Source organism: Scardinius erythrophthalmus (genome assembly GCF_964197995.2).
Source record: "Scardinius erythrophthalmus genome assembly, chromosome: 5".
Taxonomy (NCBI): domain Eukaryota; kingdom Metazoa; phylum Chordata; class Actinopteri; order Cypriniformes; family Leuciscidae; genus Scardinius; species Scardinius erythrophthalmus.
The window spans coordinates 14,372,520-14,392,697 of record NC_138225.1 but is presented as its reverse complement, the minus strand read 5'-3'; the positions used below and the strand labels follow the sequence as shown (position 1 = coordinate 14,392,697).

Sequence of the window (20,178 nt, the reverse complement as noted above, 5' to 3'; positions counted from 1 at the left end):
GCATTGGCGGCCATCGTGGCAGAGGACTCAGGCGGCAGCCATCTTTGCTGAGGGTTCAGGCGGCGGCCATCTTTGTCGAGGGCTCAGGCGGTGAATCGGCGGCCATCTTTGCTGAGGGCTTGACAGGCATGACATGACATTCAGGCATGACGTGACGAGGCTCTAGAAGGGTGGTCTCGACGGGATGGGACAAGACTCTGGAAGGGTGGTCTCGGCAGTTGCTGGTAATGGTGGTTGTTCTCTGGATCTGGACACGACGCTCACCAAACACCTGATGGCTTCCCTCCCGTTCAGACCATCTGTGTTTGGGAGGTCAGTGGCATGGTGGAAATTGGCCCGATCCAGAAGAGCAGCTTGAGGGTTTCATCGTCAAGGGGGCTAGTGATGGCTCAACGAACAAAGTTCACCACAAAGGAAAAAAATTATGTGCTCTCTTGAGCAATTGCGACAAATATAGCCCTGTCATCCATATGGGCTGGTCCGATCTTCTGTCACAGATGGTTGCAGGAAGGCAGACAGAGACGAAAATGTATTTCCAAGAACGAAGGTTTAATGTAATTAAATACAGGACAGCAGAACAGGTAGCAACACACTATGTATAACAGAGATCAGACCAAGACTGACTGAACAGACGGAACTTAAATACAAACACAGATGACACTGATTAACAAGAACACAGGTGATACAGATAATGATGATTGACTAAACAGGTGATACAACTGAACTGATAATGACAGTAACCATAGAAATGAAGGAGTGGTGAGAAAAGAACAAAGGAAAACAGGAACCAATCAAAACACAAACTGAAAGTCCAAAGCACTGACAAGTGACACTGAGTGATGTTTTCATTCAAACTGATGTATGATTATCAGATTCTCACAATTTCAATAAGCACTACACACACTGCACAGCAGTGAGTGAGAGTATGTCACATGTCATATGAAGCAATAGAATATTAGGCCCCGTCCACACTACTGCGTTTTCGTTTAAAAACGGAGAAGTATAGAAACGCTGCCGACCCGTTTTTCGTTTTGAATCTCCGGAGGGCGTTTTAGTGTGGACGGGTCAAAACGGAGGACTTTAGAAACGATGACGTAGTAGAGGCTCACGCTCGGCTCTATGATTGGGTGTCAGCAGTCATGGCGTATATCTTTGCTAGCAGCTGTTGTCCAAATAAATTCTGCATTTTACAATGCTATAACTGCCTACATGCGCCGGAGGCAAGCTATTATTCGAGCGATCTGTGACAATTCCCGTGTGCAGCGGCGGTATCGACCGTACATGGAGCGTCGGTTTTGGGTTAACCCGGGAAGAACCAGCGCATGGTGGGATAATAATTTTATCAATGAAGTTGTGTTTACACCGGCACGAATGGCGAATGGTAACGTGATCCGCGTTTTCAGTCGTTTTAATGTGGACGGAGATCAATTCTAATATGCAGCTAAAATGCTGGTGTGGACAGAGATCGTATTCGTTTTAATTCTCCGTTTCTAAAGGAAAATGCAGTAGTGTGGACGGGGCCTTAGTCAGGAGAATCTGGATATGTTTTTCAATTATACATGCTCCTGAATTTTATTGGCCCTGAATATGAAAATCTGTATGACAAGGAATCTCCTTTGACATGCTAAATCTCTGTTTCAGCACTCTTGGATTTGAAACCCAGTTCATAGTAAGACAAACAGTGTGGATTCATTCAGGTTTTTACGGTGTTTTATAGTGTTTTATCTTGTAAAACAGTGTTTTACAATGAAGCTGATACTTACTTTTCCAAGCAATGCCACGTGTATGTCTTATTTTGCACAGTATTTGAAACAAACCTAAGATTTATAAATCCCTTGTTGTGTTCCAACACATATTGTGCCACCAGTATTCGTGCCAACAATATAGTGACGACGGTCCCTGGTGATTCGAGCTCTCAATGATTTTCCTGCTTGCATTTGTGTCAACATCCTGTAGATAAGAGAGATCCCTGTGGTGACATCGGGAAATCTGATTTTGCTGCTGTAAACTGCAGAGGTTTATAAGAACAATTCAACGACTAAGTCAGCAGCCATCAGATGCATCATTTGCATGACTCATTTGCAGCTTTAGGCTAATAATAGTCACATAATGATTAGTTTCTCTTGAGGAATAAACTGTGCACATACTAGTTGGCCCGGGTTACTGCACCCTTTAGCACCCTTACCAGAAGGTGTTTGTGCTTATTTAAAATTCAAGCGATTGTGCTAATGTAATAGCTCATGGATTTTTCTCCAGCATGACAATCTGTGGTTATAGTGGTTTTAAACTGTCTTCCCAAGTGCAATGAGGGTGAACTGTTTAAGCGGCATGAAAGCAGTGCTTAGCATGCTGGCATACAAATTAGGATCAACTGCCCTGGGGCACAAAATCCACTTCTTTGTTCAAATCTGACCTAGATTTGAACAAATAACTTTCCGATACTGGACTGGAACTGCTTCTATTTCTGAACAAGATAAAGTGTGAGTGTACTTCATGAATGAATACATGCACAAAAGCTATTTTGCTTGTAACTCAGTGACTGAGTGATTATATTGTATGTGGGTAGTTGTGACAGTGGTGTTGTCACATTCACCGCCTTCTTCCTCGTCTGTGTCTGCACTACACTCCCCAGAATCCTCCATCATCACCTTCACCTGCACATCGTCATCATCATCCTCATCACCTGTTCACCCATCATCATCACCTTCACCTGTTGTGTCATTATCACCTCTGTATTTAGGTTCCCCTTCTCACTCATGTTTTGGTTGGTTATTGTTTGTGCACTAGCACACTGTTTTGAGTTTGTTTGGATTTTGCCTATGGAAATAAATATTGAGTATTTTGTATCATCGCTTGACCTTCGTCTTCTTCTTCAACCCGCCGTCGTTACAGAATAACCGACCACACATGTAGTAAGATCCAGCTTCAGTGCTCAGGATGTGTTGGAACCTGATCGCAGCGCTGGCTCAGGACAGCCGCGATCTGTTAAGAGTTCACGATGGGATTTTGTTCTCTGGCGGTTGACTGTGGTCTGAGCGATCAAACTATCATAGCCTGTTACCGGATCGGGGCCTAGTACGTTGACCCTAGACCGCTCCCCGATCTTTCAGGGATAGGCTGGAGGGAGGCGATATCTGTCTGCTGGGACAGCCTTTTCTCCGAGTGTGCGTTTTCCACCAAAACCACTCATCTCGTCAAACCCACCGAGCAGGAGTTCAGTATCCGCCTTGGATCTGTTGCGGGGATCGTCTGGCCCAGAGCACGCAAGCTTGTTTCCAACAGTGCCGATCTGGCATCCAAGTTGATCGACACCCCCCCCCTTTGATGTCCATCCAGGGAACTCGCCGGTATGCTCCACATCTCACCAGCCCAGTCAAGTCTGATTCAAGTCAAGTTCCGAGTCTAGTACATACTAAAGAAATCGTCTGCCCAGCTGATCCAGAGTCAGTCGCCTGCCCAGCTGATCCAGAGTCAGTCGCCAGCCCAGCTGATCCAGAGTCAGTCGCCTGCCCAGCTGATCCAGAGTCAGTCGCCTGCACTAGTGACCCTGCACGTCATGCCAGTCATGCTGAGCCCGCATTCAACACAAGATCTGCTGAAGCCAATGCAGACAGCGTCATGCCCGCCGAGCTAGAGACTGAGAACGTCACGCCTGCAGAGAGGTTCTTCTCGCTGGTTCCGCCTGGCTAGGATCTCCCTTCTCCGCTGCTTCCGTCCAGCTCAACGCCCTCTTCATCGCTGGTCCTGTCCAGCTCAACGCCCTCTTCATCGCTGGTCCTGCCCAGCTCAGAGCCCTCCTCGCCGCTGGTCCTGCCCAGTCCTGACCTGCCCTCGCCGCTGGTCTCGTCCAGTCCTGACCCGCCGTTTCAGCCTGCACCGCCGTGGTCTCCTCCTCAGCCTGCTCCACCACGGTCAGCGATACCATCCTGGAGTCTCCTGTCCTGTCCCTGTTTTCCCTCCGGTCACTGACTCCAGGATGCCCACCCCCCCTCCCAGGTTCTGCCTAGCGGGAGGGGGGAGTTATGTCACACTGACCGCTGCCTTCCTCGTCTGTCTGCACTACACTCCCCAGAATCCTCCATCACCTTCACCTGCACATCATCATCCTCATCACCTGTGTTCACCCATCACCATTACCTTCACCTGTTGTCATTATCACCTCTGTATTTAAGTTCCCCTTCTCACTCATGTCTTGGTCGGTTATTGTTTGTGCACTAGCACACTGTTTCGAGTTTGTTTGGATTTTGCCTATGGAAATAAATATTCAGTATTTTGTATCTTCGCATGACTTTCGTCTTCAACCCGCTGTCGTTACAGGTGTCCTCTGGTGTAACATGATATACTTCTAAAGCTGTTTCAGACAAAAGTTTTATAATAATCTAATTAGCCAAGTGGGCACTAGCTATATTAAGAATACCTCTCTGGTATGTTCATTACCTGCTAAATGTCACAGTGATTTAGGTATTTTGTTTTGTTTCAGGTTTGATTCTCTTGTATAGCTTCTTAGTTCTTGTTTCTAATTCTTTTCATGTCTTTGTTCACTGTGTGATGAGATGAATCCAAATGCTATTTCCTTTAAAATATATATATAAATTACGACTTATGCTTTCAATGAAAAATGCGGAACAGTTAATGTGTTTATGACCTCAAGGCTAGATTATTGTAATGCTCTACTGGGTGGTTGCCCTGCATGCTTAATAAACAAAGTCCAGTTGGTCCAAAACGCAGCAGCTAGAGTTCTCACTAGAACCAGAAAGTATGACCGTATTATACCCATTCTGTCAACACTGCATTTGCTCCCTATTAAACAATGTATACATTTTAAAATATTGCTGACTACTTACAAAACACTAAATGGTTTAGCTCCCCAGTACTTGAGCGAGCTCTTAACACATTTTAGTCCTTCACGTCTACTGCAATCTCAAAATTCTGGCCAGTTGATAATACCTAGAATATCAAAATCAACTGCAGGTGGTAGATCCTTCTATTTAGCACCTAACCTTTGGAACAGTCTTCCTAACATTGTCCGGGAAGCAGACACACTCTGTCAGTTTAAATCTAGACTAAAAACACATCTCTTTTACTTAGCATTCATATAGAACATTATACATTTCTATTATTCAAATCAGTTAAATGATTATTAGGCTGCATAAATTAGGTCAGCCGGAACCGGGGACACTTCCTATAACACCTGATGTACTCGTACTTCTCCATTTTGTCACCTGATGGAGTTTTGGTTCCTTGCCACTGTTGCCTTGGCTTTTGGCTTGCTTAGTTGGGGACATTTAATATTCAACAATATTATTGATCTGCCTTACTACTGGACGATGATGCAATTTTCTTCTAGAAACAAACTTTGTTGAATTTTATTTTAATGCTATCACTGTGAAGCTGCTTTGATACAATCTATATTGTAAAAAGCGCTATATAAATAAAGGTGACTTGACTTTACTTTACATAAACTGTGGGTTTAAAAATTCTGAGGGCACACTGAAAATCAGGGATTTAAAATGCCATTTAAACCAGAAAGTTATAAGACTAAATTATCTGTTTTAAATGATATATTTCTAAATGATCTATCTCTAAATAAACTATTTGAAATCTGTTTAAAAAAAATAATTCTTATTTTGACCTAAAATTAATAAGAAATATTTCTGATTCTGCACTATTCTGATTCGGTCACTAATGAAACAAGTACATTTGTTTAACCAAATCTGCTCTTTGGATCATTCTCAAATAATGCCAGAGAATATGATCATCAAAAAATCAGATTTATAATAATATAATTTGTGATGGCAAAGAATTTTCACTACATATATCAGACTACATTTGATTTATAATAATATAATTAATTTGTAATTTGTTTGAATTTTTTAATTAATTTGTCGAAATCAGTTTTTTGAACCCCATTGTTTATAAATAAACAGTTCATGGACACGTTATTTACTATCACTGTGAAGAAGTGAGAAAGTACACAGATTTTTACTGGCTTACCTGCAACACACTCTGTCCCTCTTTCTCAGGGCTGATTTGGGAAGACCTCCAGAGCATGTTGGGTGCAATGCAAAGGGCCAAGTTTGTTGCTGTCATCTGATTCACCTCTGACTGAGTGTGTATCCTGTGTAGCACTCCAAATAAGTGGCACAGCAAGGTTACATTCTCCTCCGGCAACTGTGCAAGCAAACTAGACACAAAGACAATACAGCTTGAACAATGACAGACAGATGCAACCAGATAACAGAAACATAAAAATAAATACTTATATAATCTTTCCTAAAAATTACTATGTGCAGACATTTGTCAGCCCTCTCATACATATGGAAATGCATTCATGCACAAACACACACATACATATGGAAATGCATTCATGCACAAACACACACACACACAAAGATAAAACAGCAGGTGAGCATAAACTAGTGAATATGAATATCAATACGTAAGAAATTTCCAAGCAATAAGCAATTGGATTGGAATTTAAACTTTTCAAATGGTAGATCAAAATGTAAAACTCTGCAGAGTAGAAAGAAAATACTGTCATTACTTTGCCTGCAGCAAACTGTTTGAGTGGCACTTTAACAACAACATGAGTTTCTATGATGAATATCTATTGAGAAGAATATTGATTGTACAAACTGGTTGAGAGGATTTATTTTGTTCAATCCCCTGACGCAAGTCCGAGGCAAATTATAGCGATCAGGGCATAGGCGTAATTTGCGGGTGGGACATGTCCCCACCACTTTTTGCCAGGGTCGATATTGTCCCCACCACTTTTTAAAACATCTCGCAGCACGAATGTACCAATTCTACAAATAAATAAAACATCTCCAGTTAACTGGCAGAGCATTCATTTAGTTTTTTAAATAAGAGACGATCTAGCGCTGAAATGTGTTTTTTAAATCAAGTGATCAAAATGCTTGTTGCCGCTGCGATCAGTGGCGCGGAGACGGTGTTTTGATGAAAAAAAAAACAAGTAATAAAAACTCAGTGAGTGTTTTAGCGCAATTTTCTGACGTCATGGGATCACAACACTAATGCCGCCTTCACACTGGCAGTTGAAATTATGGTTGAAATCAGCTCCGATACGGCAGCGAAACGACCGGAAGTCATTCATTTCCTATGGAGATTCGCAGACCGCATGCGAATGGGTCCGAACCAGGTGCGAACGAGTGCGGTGCGAAAAAAATCGTGTCCGTTGGCCATCCGGATGCGTTCAAAAAATTTAACTCTTGCGAAAGGCTACGGGCGGTTTCTATCCGAAAATCCCAACGGAAGTTAGCGTTGCTATGGTACTGATAAACAAACCTGGATTCTTAACTTTTAATAAAATAAATAATGATTTTATAACGATTAGTTGTCATGTCATTTTTTTATTTTCATGATGTTTTAACGTTATTAGGGCAGTTAATACAATTAAATAATTCAATATTTAAAAATACTCGCTTCCGAGGCTTCCGACCACTGATCTATATAATGACATATATATATATATATATATATATAATGTCATTCTATATAGATCAGTGCTTCCAGCGCTTTTCACCGTTGTGTACGACGTCTGCTGGGGGCGTATTGCGTATTACAGAGCTGATTTCAACTGCCAGTGTGAAGGCGGCGTAAGAGATAGTAAATCTTTTCCTGGATTTTTTTTGTGCGTTCCCGAGATTAGACCTTCCTTAACATAATGCCGAAAACCCGAAGTCTCTAGGTGGTCTGGTTGAGGAGTAGATAGAAGTACAAGTTTGGTGCGCACAGACAGAACAGAAATCATGAGTTAACAATCGCAATTTTGTCCGGTGGAAAATTGCGCTAAAAAAACTATACGAGAAAAAAAAACTATACGAGTGTGGATTAGGACCTAGAACCTCTGACACGCTTGGCGAAAGATCTCCCACTGGACCATTAAGATACACATTGGTCAAACAGGCGGATCTATGTATTTATTCACACGAAAATTCTCGGCACTGACAACATATATTAGGCTACATCTCATTACACGACAAAAAAAACCCCATGTAGACTACTATTTAAATCGTTTGCTGGACATTGTAATGTTATTGTACATATCTGATTTAGCATTGTATTGGCAACCCCCACCCCACCTGTCCCATCCACTTTTCAAAACAAAGTTACGCCACTGGATCAGGGTCATTTTACAGAACTTTTACCATCAACAAACTGATACTAAAATTTAATACTAAATAAATCAAGCCTAGTGTCAGTTCTGGCAGGTCACGTTAGTCAAGCTCACATCAGCTGACTCTCAGCTGATCCACGTCTACCTACAGGAATAGGACGCCTATTACTGTATACATAATACTGCTCCTTCAGTATTATCAGCTGCTATCGCGTTTCTCAGGAGCTAATTACCCTCCTCCATCCCCAGCTCCTCCTCTCGTCAGTCAGGATTTGGCATTCTGATTCCTCTTGAATCAGACTAAATTTTCAAATTGTTGTACAAAAATTTGAATGAATGATATCTGCAATAGTGTTGGTTCTGTTCTGTTTACCCTAAGGGGGGGATTATTGCTGCTCTCGCTGCTCTTATCCATGCTAGGCTGCATGGATGCCCAGGGAGTTCTTGCCCTATGGTTCTTGCCCTTAACAGAACCATATCGCCAAACCAAACTGTATGCTAATTGTCAATCATATTTGACCATAGTGGTCATAGTGGAATGTTTTCACTGTTAGACGGTACGGGGTGCTATTTCACATCTTCTGAAAGAGTACTGAATCTCCTGATCAAAACACTTGTGAAAAAGGAGAAACAAGCTATAAAAGCATTGCTTACGCATATGTTGTAGTCTTTGACAAAAACATAATTTTCTCAGCTCTTTGTTCAAAATATTGCTTTTTTAAAATGAAACTTACCCCCATTCAAGTGTTGATTTAAAAAAAAAAAAAAAAGAATACAGGAAGCTAGAATAAAGTGTTTTTTGTTTTGTTTTATAGCAGAGGCTCTGTTCGTGCTTTTGATAGGTTCAGATATTCATACAACAAAATACTATGGGGGCCATGAACGCTTTGTGAAAATGCACAGCAGCACACAAACATGCCAAAATATTAAAATTAAAAGGATTACAATGTAAAAGATTATTATTGTGCACATAAAGATATGGTGGAATCCGGCTTGTCCCGTAGATAATCTGCTTGTGCACTTTTACCTCGCGCACGAGCAGTTCTGTTCTATTGGCTAAGTGTTATTTAAATAAACTCCTGATGTACTTACAAACTTTCCAATGCCTCGTTTTATGAGTACAGAACCTTGTACTACTGTATAAGTTTGGTACCATTCCGGGCATTATTAGTGGGGTAATTTACGAGATAGCCTACAGCCTAGGTTCCATTAGCGCCTGCACTAAGCCATTCGGCTGATATATCTAAATAAGCTCTTTAATAATGTTCAACCAAGGGAAAAAAAGATTTCTGGGGTGGTGTTTGGCTCAAGGTTATGGCGCAAAGGACCCTAGGTTGATTAAGTGGCCTGCCGCAGTGGAATCCTGGAGAATGACATATTGAGGGAATGCCCAGTGTTGCAGCACAGCGCCGCCATATAAAGTTAAAGCAGCACTAGGTAACTTTTCAACCTTCATAATATATTTCCAAGACTCTTGTGATGGTACATCGACTTACAATAGGTTGAATGACATGTCTGCCATAGCCTGACGGGGTCTGTATAGTTTTTAATCGTACTTTTAAACTTCGGGGTTCGGGTAGTAACCCCCGCGCACAAAAAGAACTACAAAATTCGACTGCTTTACGGCATAGGCTACCTTACTTCCCCCAACACGTCCTCACATGCTGTTGGACTTGTAAGTATATTGCTTATATTGTATATCACTCGGACAAGCTTTCACTCGTTGGTGTGAGCTAAAAAGCACCTGGCGTTCTTGTTGATGGATTAGTAACTTAGACATCCTCGGAGGCTAGCTCGATGTTCGATGTCCGACGATTTGAAACGCGTTGTGTTTATTACCAAAGTCCTTTTATATAAATTGTCTCTGTTATTACCCATTCGAACTCGTGTAACTGTCTGTCACACATTTTACCGTCCACAGCATTACTTGATAGACAAAAATAGGGCACGAATGAGCATCAAACAGAAACAATCCGCTTACGGAATGTTCGAGGCGCACATACAATACAGACTGCCGAAAGTTAAACAGGGCGCGCGCAGCTCTTAAAGGGGACACACCTTATTTCCACTCGTTACAGCTTCCATCTGACTGAACAGGGACCGGTATACAGGGGGGAGGGTACCAGGCCGTGAGTGAAGAGACTGCTCTGCGTGAGTGGTATTTACGACAGTAACGTTAAATACAAGTAGTCCACAGCGACTCTAGGGGTCGTTGTTTGACCAAAACGGAATTCCTACCTAGTGTGGCTTTAAGAAAACTAAACAACCGAGAGCAATATGATTTATCAGCATCGGGGAATAACAATCTTGTTCACGGTAGAGAAAGCTGCATACATGTACAGAAGTAACCGTGAAGACTTTAACAATGTAAACACAGCTTTTGTGTCTTTATCAGCTTTTCCATATACTGGCCCTGATACTTACTGCTTGCTCCATTTCTGTAAATCTGTTTTTATGAATGAATGACTCTCTCACTCGTTGCTCTATAGTTTTCTTCATCAACAGCCAAACTTGCACCCCCTGCTGGTGAGGACGACTAACAGCTATGGAGATTATCAATTGGCTATCTACTGATATTCCTGCCGTTCCTGTGTGGAATTACTTTTGTGCCAATAATAATGAACGTAACTTTTCAAGAAACTAATGAAAATATAAATTGAAACTGAATAAAATATCTTTGAAACTGAAAAAGAATAAATCACTTCGTTTTTAATACACTGCATGTTTTGCTAACTATTTCTCATATTTCTTTCGCTGATCTAAACTTACAAATGCACTTCCAGAGTTTTCATTTACGCTTCTGAAGTTTTCGTTCGCCGTTCTCAAATATTTCTCTCGTGGGGGAGGGGCTAGTAGCAGTGTGTTCTCATTGGCTACTGAGTTTTTGATTAACAGCTTCTTCACCTGGAAGTGAAGACGTCAGTGGTGTGTTTATGTGTGGATGTGAGCGTATGTAATCGCAGCTTTCTATTTCATTTTAGTGATATTAAGTTATGTTTGTTTTTTAATTTTATCTGTATTTACCTGCTGCTACTACTTTTTCGACAGAAGCTTTTAGGAGCACAAGAGATCTATTCATGTGTAATTGTACATTAAAGTACTGTATATAATACTTAAAATATTGTTTAGTGTCCAATGTTTTCTGAGAATATTTGTTTATTCCTGATGATTATTTTGCATGTTAGGCTCTGATTAGGTTGAGCTGACCTGATACAGACCTCAAAGGGCATTTCATTACATTTGTCACACAAAAAATGTTCTTGTTGCCATTTCTTTTTAAATTGATAATTGTATTTAGTTATTTCATTTCATTAATACTATCTTCTAACATTTAAAATTGTAAATATATTTTAACAATCATCAACCGTTTCAATTGTGACTTATACAACCAGTTAAATGAATGTGAATATATTGAATATATATAATGAATATATTGAAATTCAAATAAATTTACATTCGTTATTGTCACTAAAGCATACAGTATACACAAGTATCAGAGTGAAAGTTTTGGATGCAATTATGTCAAATGTTTAATTTTCTGTCGAATTTGAACCACTGAATTTGTAAAGCAAAATAAAATGCACCGAAAATTGCCTGTCGAATATTATAGGTTGTATTTTTAAACAGAATGAACATTTTGGAAGTGAAATCTGAAATGTGAATATTATTGAATTTTTAATAATGAAAAGTTTTTATAAAGCAACCTTGGTCTCTAGAAATGTTATTATGCATACCCCACAGGTCTCAAAGCATCCTGTTGCCTTCTTGAGCATCACTGAATGTGTGGACCTTTTGTAATATTAGTGTGTGAGTCCATCAGTTGTCCTCTGTGCAAAACGATGGATCTCAAAATCATACAGTCACTGCTTGAAAGGGTTCAGATATGCCGAAACCAAAGAACCTGCAGATTTTTCTGAAGATCTTTGGGCAGTTTAACTGCTGATGACAAACAGGGGACTCATGAACAACTATCATAAAACAAAATAAAAAAACGGTCATGGATTATCCAGGTAAGGACACACAGTATTAAGAATCAGGGTAAACGTATGAACGGGGTTATTTTTATAAATTCAGCTTTTATTTTGTCTTGTGGACTATATGTAAACATCTGTTATGGGAAACAATTTTTTCAGGACAGGACTAAATAAAAGAAAATAGCATACCATTTTTCATGATCCCTCTTATATTGTAAAAAAAAAAAAAAAAAAAAAAACCTTTAACATCTTTCAGATTCTGCAGGGGGTATGTAAACTTTTGAGAACAACTAAAAAATGAAATATTAATTACCAATACCTAATACCATTGTTTGTGATAGATCAACTGAAACTCTTAATACCAGTTGGGAACTCAGTCTTAGTACACTTTGTACATACAGTGTGTGTGTGTGTGTGTGTGTGTGTATGTGCGAGCATATGTACATGTGTATGTTTGTGTGGTGTTCTCACCTTCTGACTTTGTTAAGTCTATCCTCACTCTCTAGCACTTCCATCCAGTCATCATATAAGTCACAGCACAAAACACCACCAGGCAGTTTCCGTAAGAACTCCTACACACTCACACAATTTAATCAAGAATAAAAAAGGATAATCAAAGACATGTATTATATAGGGCAGAGTACAATTCTTACGCTCAAGCCATTGATTATGATAACTTAGATTGAGAATGTAGAATTAAACTGTGAATGTAGACGAGAAATTATTTGTGTGAATTTGTATGTATACTGTATCACTGTTGAATTGATATGACTGCGTTCTCACCATAATTAGAGATGCAGAGACGAAAACTGATTGTTCATGCAGTGAAATACTTTGCCCAGAATTCATTCGCTCCTTTAGGATCCTACAGCTTTTGGCATTTGCTGAACGACGAAAGATTCCACGGGTCTCTGGACCCTCACAGAATAGCAGATATAGTAGGTCCTAAGTGTACACACACACACACACACATAAAATAGTAAATCAAAGCCAGGGATTCTCAAACTCTTAGTCAGCCAAACCCATTGCATATAAATATTTACTGTACTTGTAGTACCTCCTGAGACTTTAAGATGATATTTCTATATTTTAACAACACATTTACATGTTCACAGTTCTCTGATATAGGTTAATGGTTACATAACATCCAGGTAAACAATTATTTATATATCTTTTTAGTAAATTATTTATTTTGACTTTGTATTTTACAATTATTTACTTTAAGATTTAATTAATTATTAGCTTTAAATAATAATATTAATAATTAGTTACATTTATATAGCACTTTTCTCTGTAATCAAGCGCTTTACATATAAAAGAGGGGAGTTTCCTCAACCACCACCAAAGGTGCTTTTTGACAGTATGGTGTCCCCATCACTATACTGGGGCTTTAGAACCCACACAGACCACAGGGAGAACATCCCCTGCTGGCCTCACTAACACCTCTTCCAGCAGCAACCTAGTTTTCCAAGGAGGTCTCCCATCCAGGTACTGACCAGGCTCAACCCTGCTTATCTTCAATTGGTCGTCTTGGGCTATACATGACTGCTTTTGTGCTAACTCACAAATCCCTTGCAGTTCCCTCACAAACCACAGTTTGGGAAACCCTGATCTAACCTGGCCATGAAATGAATGACAATTTTAAAACAGAATACTAATGACAAATCTATGATGCAACAGCGTTTAACCCCCATAATTGTGTCTCTGTCTCTCGAATAAGTAATTACGGATTTGAACTTACCTTGAAAGGGTAAAAAAAAAGTATGAAGCAAGTAGGCACCTAAAAATCTAACTGCTAAGAGTACTGCTCTTACATTGACAGCTAATAATATATTCTTTTTATAGCTAAAATAATTACGGTGACATAAGAACAATGGTTCTCAAATGATTTACATACATTTTTGAGCATTGAGCAAATTGGCATCTCTTGGAGTTTAAGTTTAACACACATTACGCACATAATGCCATGTTTTAATTAATACAAGTATCCCTGTAGATTATAACTAAGGTGATGAAAGACCCTCATCGGACCATTACATTAGATCTAGATGAAATGAATCAGACCAACATCTAAAAACATACATCAGTTCATCCAAGTCAAATGCATAAATATTTGTCTTTCTTAAAACATCTTCTATCTGTTTAGATTCTGTCTGGTTTCATTACTGATATTATCTGACCCATGGTTGAAAACCACTGATCCAGATGCCACTCACAAACTTGTAAGATAAATACAATAATAATAACCCTTTCTTGTCAAGACATATTCTTGTCAGACAAGTGTGTGTGTGTGTGTGTGTGTGTGTGTGTGTGTGTGTGTGTGTGTTGATTAAAATTGTAATGCTAATCATCCACACCACTATACAGTTTGAGAACATTGGTCAACATTACCTATTTTTTTTATTTTTTTTTTATTACCTATTCTATTATCATTTTACCTATACATTTTTTGCATTTTGACTTAAGGATATGCTATATTAAATAGATCACATATTAGAAATAAACATATGGCCAGGAGCAAGAAATATATGTTATATAGTCTCTCATATCTAAACCTGTGACTTAATGAAAGTTCCATTAACAATGAATGAAACAATAAAAACAAAAAGGTCCAGAGCCAGTGATATCCTTACCATTATTGGTTTGGGCAGGTTTCCATCAGGACAAATGGAGGAAAGAGACTGACCAAATAGCTTGTGAGAGGCAGTTTGTGGATCAGACTGGCCAGCAGATTGATGAAAGTGTCCCCTCCTCAGAGCCCAATCAATCAGAGACCTCTTTCTTTTGTGTTTCAGCAAAGCACCTGTCAGTCAATGATACAAAACGGACCAATCAGACTTTGGCAAATATATTATTGGGAGGATCTACTGTTCTGCTGATTCTAGTTTGAGAAAAAAAGGAAAACACAAGACAAATTATACCATCTTTCAATTAAATGTTTCCTCGCAGCATTTCATTGTCTCTTGATCTATAAATGAATAAACATGTTTGATCACATGCTTTGATGTTCCTATTTTTCTGTAGTGTAATGGTGAGGGATGGCGAGGGATGAGGAAGGCAGATAGATATCAGAATTGGCTGCATCCCATGTGATTACACTGAATGCTCCTAGTACTATACTAGTACTGATCCAGATAGATTATTGGTAGTATTAGAGTTAAAATAATAGGAAATGTCCATAAATCTTTAACAAAATGTTAAAACTGTAAGAAGTATTTGTTTGATTATTAAGGGCTGGAAAATCTTTAACTAAATTAAATGTTAACTGTTCTCTTTTATATCTCTTCCCCCCTCTCGTAACAATATTTGTGTTCTTAAAAAAATGTTAAGCTCTAAGTGCAAAAAATGTAGCTGCTCTATCTGTGTTAGAGAAAACAATATATTTAAGTATGCAAGTAGCATTGTTAAAAGTTAAAGATCAATATGAATATCCATGATCATTTACAGAAAGCTTGATTACAAAAATTAGACGCTCATGTAATCATGACAGAATTGCAAAAGAAGTTTGCACAGAGGTTATTGCTACAATGTCCCATAGTAAGGTAGTGAAATATTTCAAATATACATTTTCATAAGACTAATAATACATATAAAACTCACACAAACAAAAATTTGCTTAAAAAAACTAGTTTGTGACATTTACAGAAGGGAAATTGTCATTGCTTTTATGTGCATAAGCATGTTTAAAGATACTTCAGAAACTTTTTACAAAGAGCAGATTTTATGGGATGGCTTCAAGTTATATGACAAGTTATCAATGATATTTTTATGTTTCAAAGTGCAACATCAAAACAGACAACAGAGATGCTCGTTGCCTTGCTCATGGCCTTCCCTGACCTCAGCCCCCCAATCTGATAACTCTAATGCCCCACAATTATTGGCTTTCCAAGATGAATGTGAGAAATCCTGAAGAATGTTCTTCTCAGAGCAAATGGACAAGAACTTAAATTGGTGGATGTTAAAACTGTAAGTGGATGTTGAATTGATTACAATTAAAGTTTTTAAGTTTTTTTATAAATACTTAAAAGCAGTCAACTATAAGACATCCACAATCACCTTGCTCAACAACCTCTTCACATCTGTGAGCATGCAAACCTTGGAGTATGTCCTGGGAAACAAGGATTCTACCGCCTGTCCAAAGTGTGCAAACAGCTCTGAACAACACAGTGGTCATTTGGAAGAAACCTTGGTTCCGGTCCAAAGGCCCAGTGTTGGGAGCATCCTGTTATCGCAAGACTGTGCACAGATGCATCCCACACAGGGTGTGGAGCAGTCATGGAAGGCCGCTTGACCCAGAGTCTGTGGAAGGAGCATCATCTCTCCTGGCATATAAACTGCCTAGAGATGTTAGCTGTATTGCTAGCCCTAAGGCATTTCCTCCCAGACCTCAGAGGCAACCATGTTCTAGTTTGAACCGACAATATGTCGGTGGTCTTGTATATAAATCATCAAGGGGTCTGAGGTAGAGCCTTCTATGCAGACTGGTGCACCAGAGCTTCCTGTGGTCCCTGGTCACCTGAATTAGGGATCAGACATCCTGTCAAGGCAGGGGCTAAGGCCCGGGAATAGGAGACCCCATCCTGAGATGGTGGAATTAATTTGGAGAAAGTTTGGTCAGGTGGACATGGACCTGTTTGTGTCACAAGAGACGACTCACTGTCCGCTCTGGTTCTCCCTCAAACATCCAGTTCCGCTGGAGCTAGATGCCATGGAACAGACGTGGCAGAGTCTTCGTCTGTACGCATTTCCCTTGATTGCTCTGCTCCCGGGAGTTCTAGAAAGGGTTCACCAGGATAGGGTTTGTCTTCTTCTGGTAGCCCCGTTCTGGCCGGAGCGAGTATGGTTCTCTGACCTGATAGCCCTCCTAGACATTCTCCCGTGGAAGCTTCTAGTGAGGGGAATTCTATCGAGACCCTGCATACCTGGAAGTGGCTTGCTTCAGTCTATCAGAAGCTGATGCTGTTTTGTTGCCGCCTTCCCTTTGTAGCTTCAGCGTTACGCTATTACACATCATGAGGTGATGCAGCACCAATCAGGATTGCACAAGTTGCACATGTGCTTCAGACGCACTCAGACGCACTCGCAGTGTCTCATTCAGAATTTTAGCAACCATTAATCTTCAGTGTCACATGATCCTTCATAAATTATTCTGATTTGGTGTTCAAGAAACTGTTTGTATTATATCAGTGTTGAAAAAGTTGTGTTGCTTAAAATTTAGTTGGAAATTTTTTTCAGAGAATGTTTTGATAACTCGAAATTTCAAAAGAAATAATTTTTTTTTTTTACATTTTAAATTAAAATTTCTACATTTTTGTAGCATTGCAAATGTCTTTATTGTCTCTTTTGATCAATTTCATGCATCCTCCTTGATAAAAAAGGTATTAACTTAACTAATTTAACAACTTTCACATTTTAAACTGTAGATAACCAACAAGTAATCATTTATGCAATTGCAGTTTTTACTCATAAATGAATATAAATATATGACAATTTCCCCGGCCTTCCACTACTCATTCCACTACTACTTCCACTATTTCACACACACTCACCTGCAGACCTCAGTAGACAGCTCTGAACTCCATTTAACTAATTTTAAATGCATGTTTAATTCCATTCTGCAGAATTCCACAAATTCTCCTTTAAAGGTGAACTAAGTAACTTTTTTTACCTTAACTGAACAGCTTCGGAGTCATTGGAATGGTTATATTACTTATTTCGGGTTGAATGGTGGTCGTTTCGCACCCCCCTGGTGCCCGTGAGCGGAAAATACGCACTTGCAACTTTGAGCCGGCGGGCCGCCGGCCGCCGCGTCAGGAAGTCTTGCGTGATATCAGGTCTCGCGATGTAAACAATTGCTTTACGGCCAAAAGAAATGTGCTAAAATGCTGTCATTATTGAGCTCCCTCATGCTGACCGAACCCGAATGAAGAAGACGTTTTAAAGAATGTCCCATCTGCTTTGATGTCGTTGATCTATAGCCTCTGGTGTCTGAGAATCACCAACGAGTTTTTACAGCAGTGTTGTCAAATATCTATTCCGAAGCTGTGGGGGGAGCTCTAGAGAGAAAACTGCGAGCAAAAAGCGAGAATACAGCGAAGAAATCCCGAAACTACTGAGTGCTGCTTTAAGGGAGAAAATACAGCAAAAGTCTACTAATGGCCTCTAGATAGCCACTCAATGTAAAGAATGTATCTGGTTATTCAGGTTCCATGAGAAGGGGAATGACACTATGGGAACAAAAAACTCACTATGCCATACTGAACAAATGACAGCCCTGTGAAAGAGTTCCAGTGAAAGAATAGCAAGTTGCTAGCTGTGTCAGAGTCCATTTTATTACTCTGTCCCAAGACTCCTAGCAAACTGTTAGGAAAACATGGTAACATAGTCCCACACTATGTCCACACTTATCACCTCCAGGTATAGACTAGATGGTCAACAAATGAAGGAGTGAGACGCAGAAGTGGAAAAGCTAACTCTCCCTACTGTACAGCCCATCCATACATGGGAACAGACTGATGCAGCCTACAATCTAGGAGGGGGCTTAGATAGGTGCCCCTTACCCAAGGTAAGTGCTAGCCTGTCACTCCAATATGAATGTGATTCAACAAGAAGCAGATTAATGCTTCTGAGCCCCATGCCACTGAAGGCGACAGCAGAGGAAGTGGGATGCTAAAGTGGTATTGCCCAATCTTCCTGTCCTAACACGTGATCACAGTGGGAGCACATAGCTAACACCTTTGTACTCCTGCCACCTGAGGAGGGAAGGGTGATCAATGAGGATGTGGGACCCAAGTTGCGGTATTGCACATCATCTATATTCATCACAACCTGACTGTTATAGAAGGAGCATAATGCTACCATGAATTATTTATCTTTTGATTTTCCATTACCTTGAGCCCTGCAAGGTTCAACCATAGATGCCTCCATGAAAACCATGGCAGCAAGAAAGCAGCCGATAGTACAAGCCACCTGCTTGGTGGCAAGGAGGGCAAAGTCTGTGGCAGAGTTCCAGGACTGACTCTGGAGTCACCCCCTCGTGTAGATCTGAGTCCTTCAATAAATCTCCCTGATACACTTGCAACACTGCCATTATGTGCAGAGCGCCACCAGCCTGGCCTGCCGCTCCATTTGCTTTGCCCACCAGCCGCGATGTAAACCAACATGGCTTAGAGGGCAGGACTGGAGACTTCAGTGAGGATGCCATGTCGTGGGTCATAACTTCAACCAACTCCTCAGAGTTGGAGTAGGCAGGCTCACTTACAACATCTGCTTCAACTCCCATCATGTCCAGCTCCTCAGAGCTAGACCAGGCAAAATAACATGCTCTCCACCAGATCTGAAGAAGCTGATGAACAAGCTTTTTGATTCAACATGAGAGTAAAGTGCTGGAGTGAAGTGATGTTTGAGAAAGGATAAACCCATGCTGGCTCTCATGCCCTATACATATCATCTTCTTTGAGATATACAGACAGATTACCAGTTCAGAATTCCACATGCACATCAAACAAACGACTTCCTGAAGACAAAGAATCTGATGCGTTCTTTCTGGGCACCCTTATATGCCCAGCCGGCACACATGTGATGTCACCTGACTGCGGTAGCAAATCGAGAATGGCGTGTATCACAGGTGCTTCAGACACCGGCTCACAAGGAGCGTTCATGACACAGTGTTAGGTTCCACTTCGAAAGGGAACCGCATAGAGAACAGATCCTCAGAGAAGGCACAAGTCTTATTATGCATTTGATGAGTTTTACTGAGCTGGCCATGTGTGTTCTGTTGGTGACAAGTGAACTCACCCCTAGGAGTTTGTGTTCTGGTTTTTAGGGTGAAGTGAGGGGTCTTGGAAGAGACTGTCTGCTGGGCAGAACTAAATGTTTCCTGCACGGGCTCACTGGACATGAGCAGATGGTCTTGCTGACTTCTCAGGGAATGATGCAGGATAAAGAATGGTAGCTCATGGCCTACAAGAGACAAAAATTGAGACAGGAAATTGGTGTTTCAGGTTGCAGGCAATTTCATTCTCGAACAGTACAGGAACCAAAAAGCATATTTAATTATTGTGTTTA

General features: G+C 40.3%; 1 protein-coding gene across 1 annotated transcript in view; it reads right to left on the bottom strand.

Moving 5' to 3' along the window:
* The window catches only part of arhgap20b (Rho GTPase activating protein 20b), a 52,918-nt gene that overhangs the window by 20,835 nt on the left and 11,905 nt on the right, over positions 1–20,178 (bottom strand). Inside the window, exons 9-13 of the mRNA XM_081367191.1 lie at positions 19,909–20,073; positions 14,745–14,914; positions 12,895–13,056; positions 12,583–12,683; positions 5,995–6,184 (exon numbers count right to left, since the gene is read on the bottom strand). Coding sequence (XP_081223317.1) covers positions 5,995–6,184; positions 12,583–12,683; positions 12,895–13,056; positions 14,745–14,914; positions 19,909–20,073 — 788 coding nt within the window. The remainder of the gene's footprint in view (positions 1–5,994; positions 6,185–12,582; positions 12,684–12,894; positions 13,057–14,744; positions 14,915–19,908; positions 20,074–20,178) is intronic.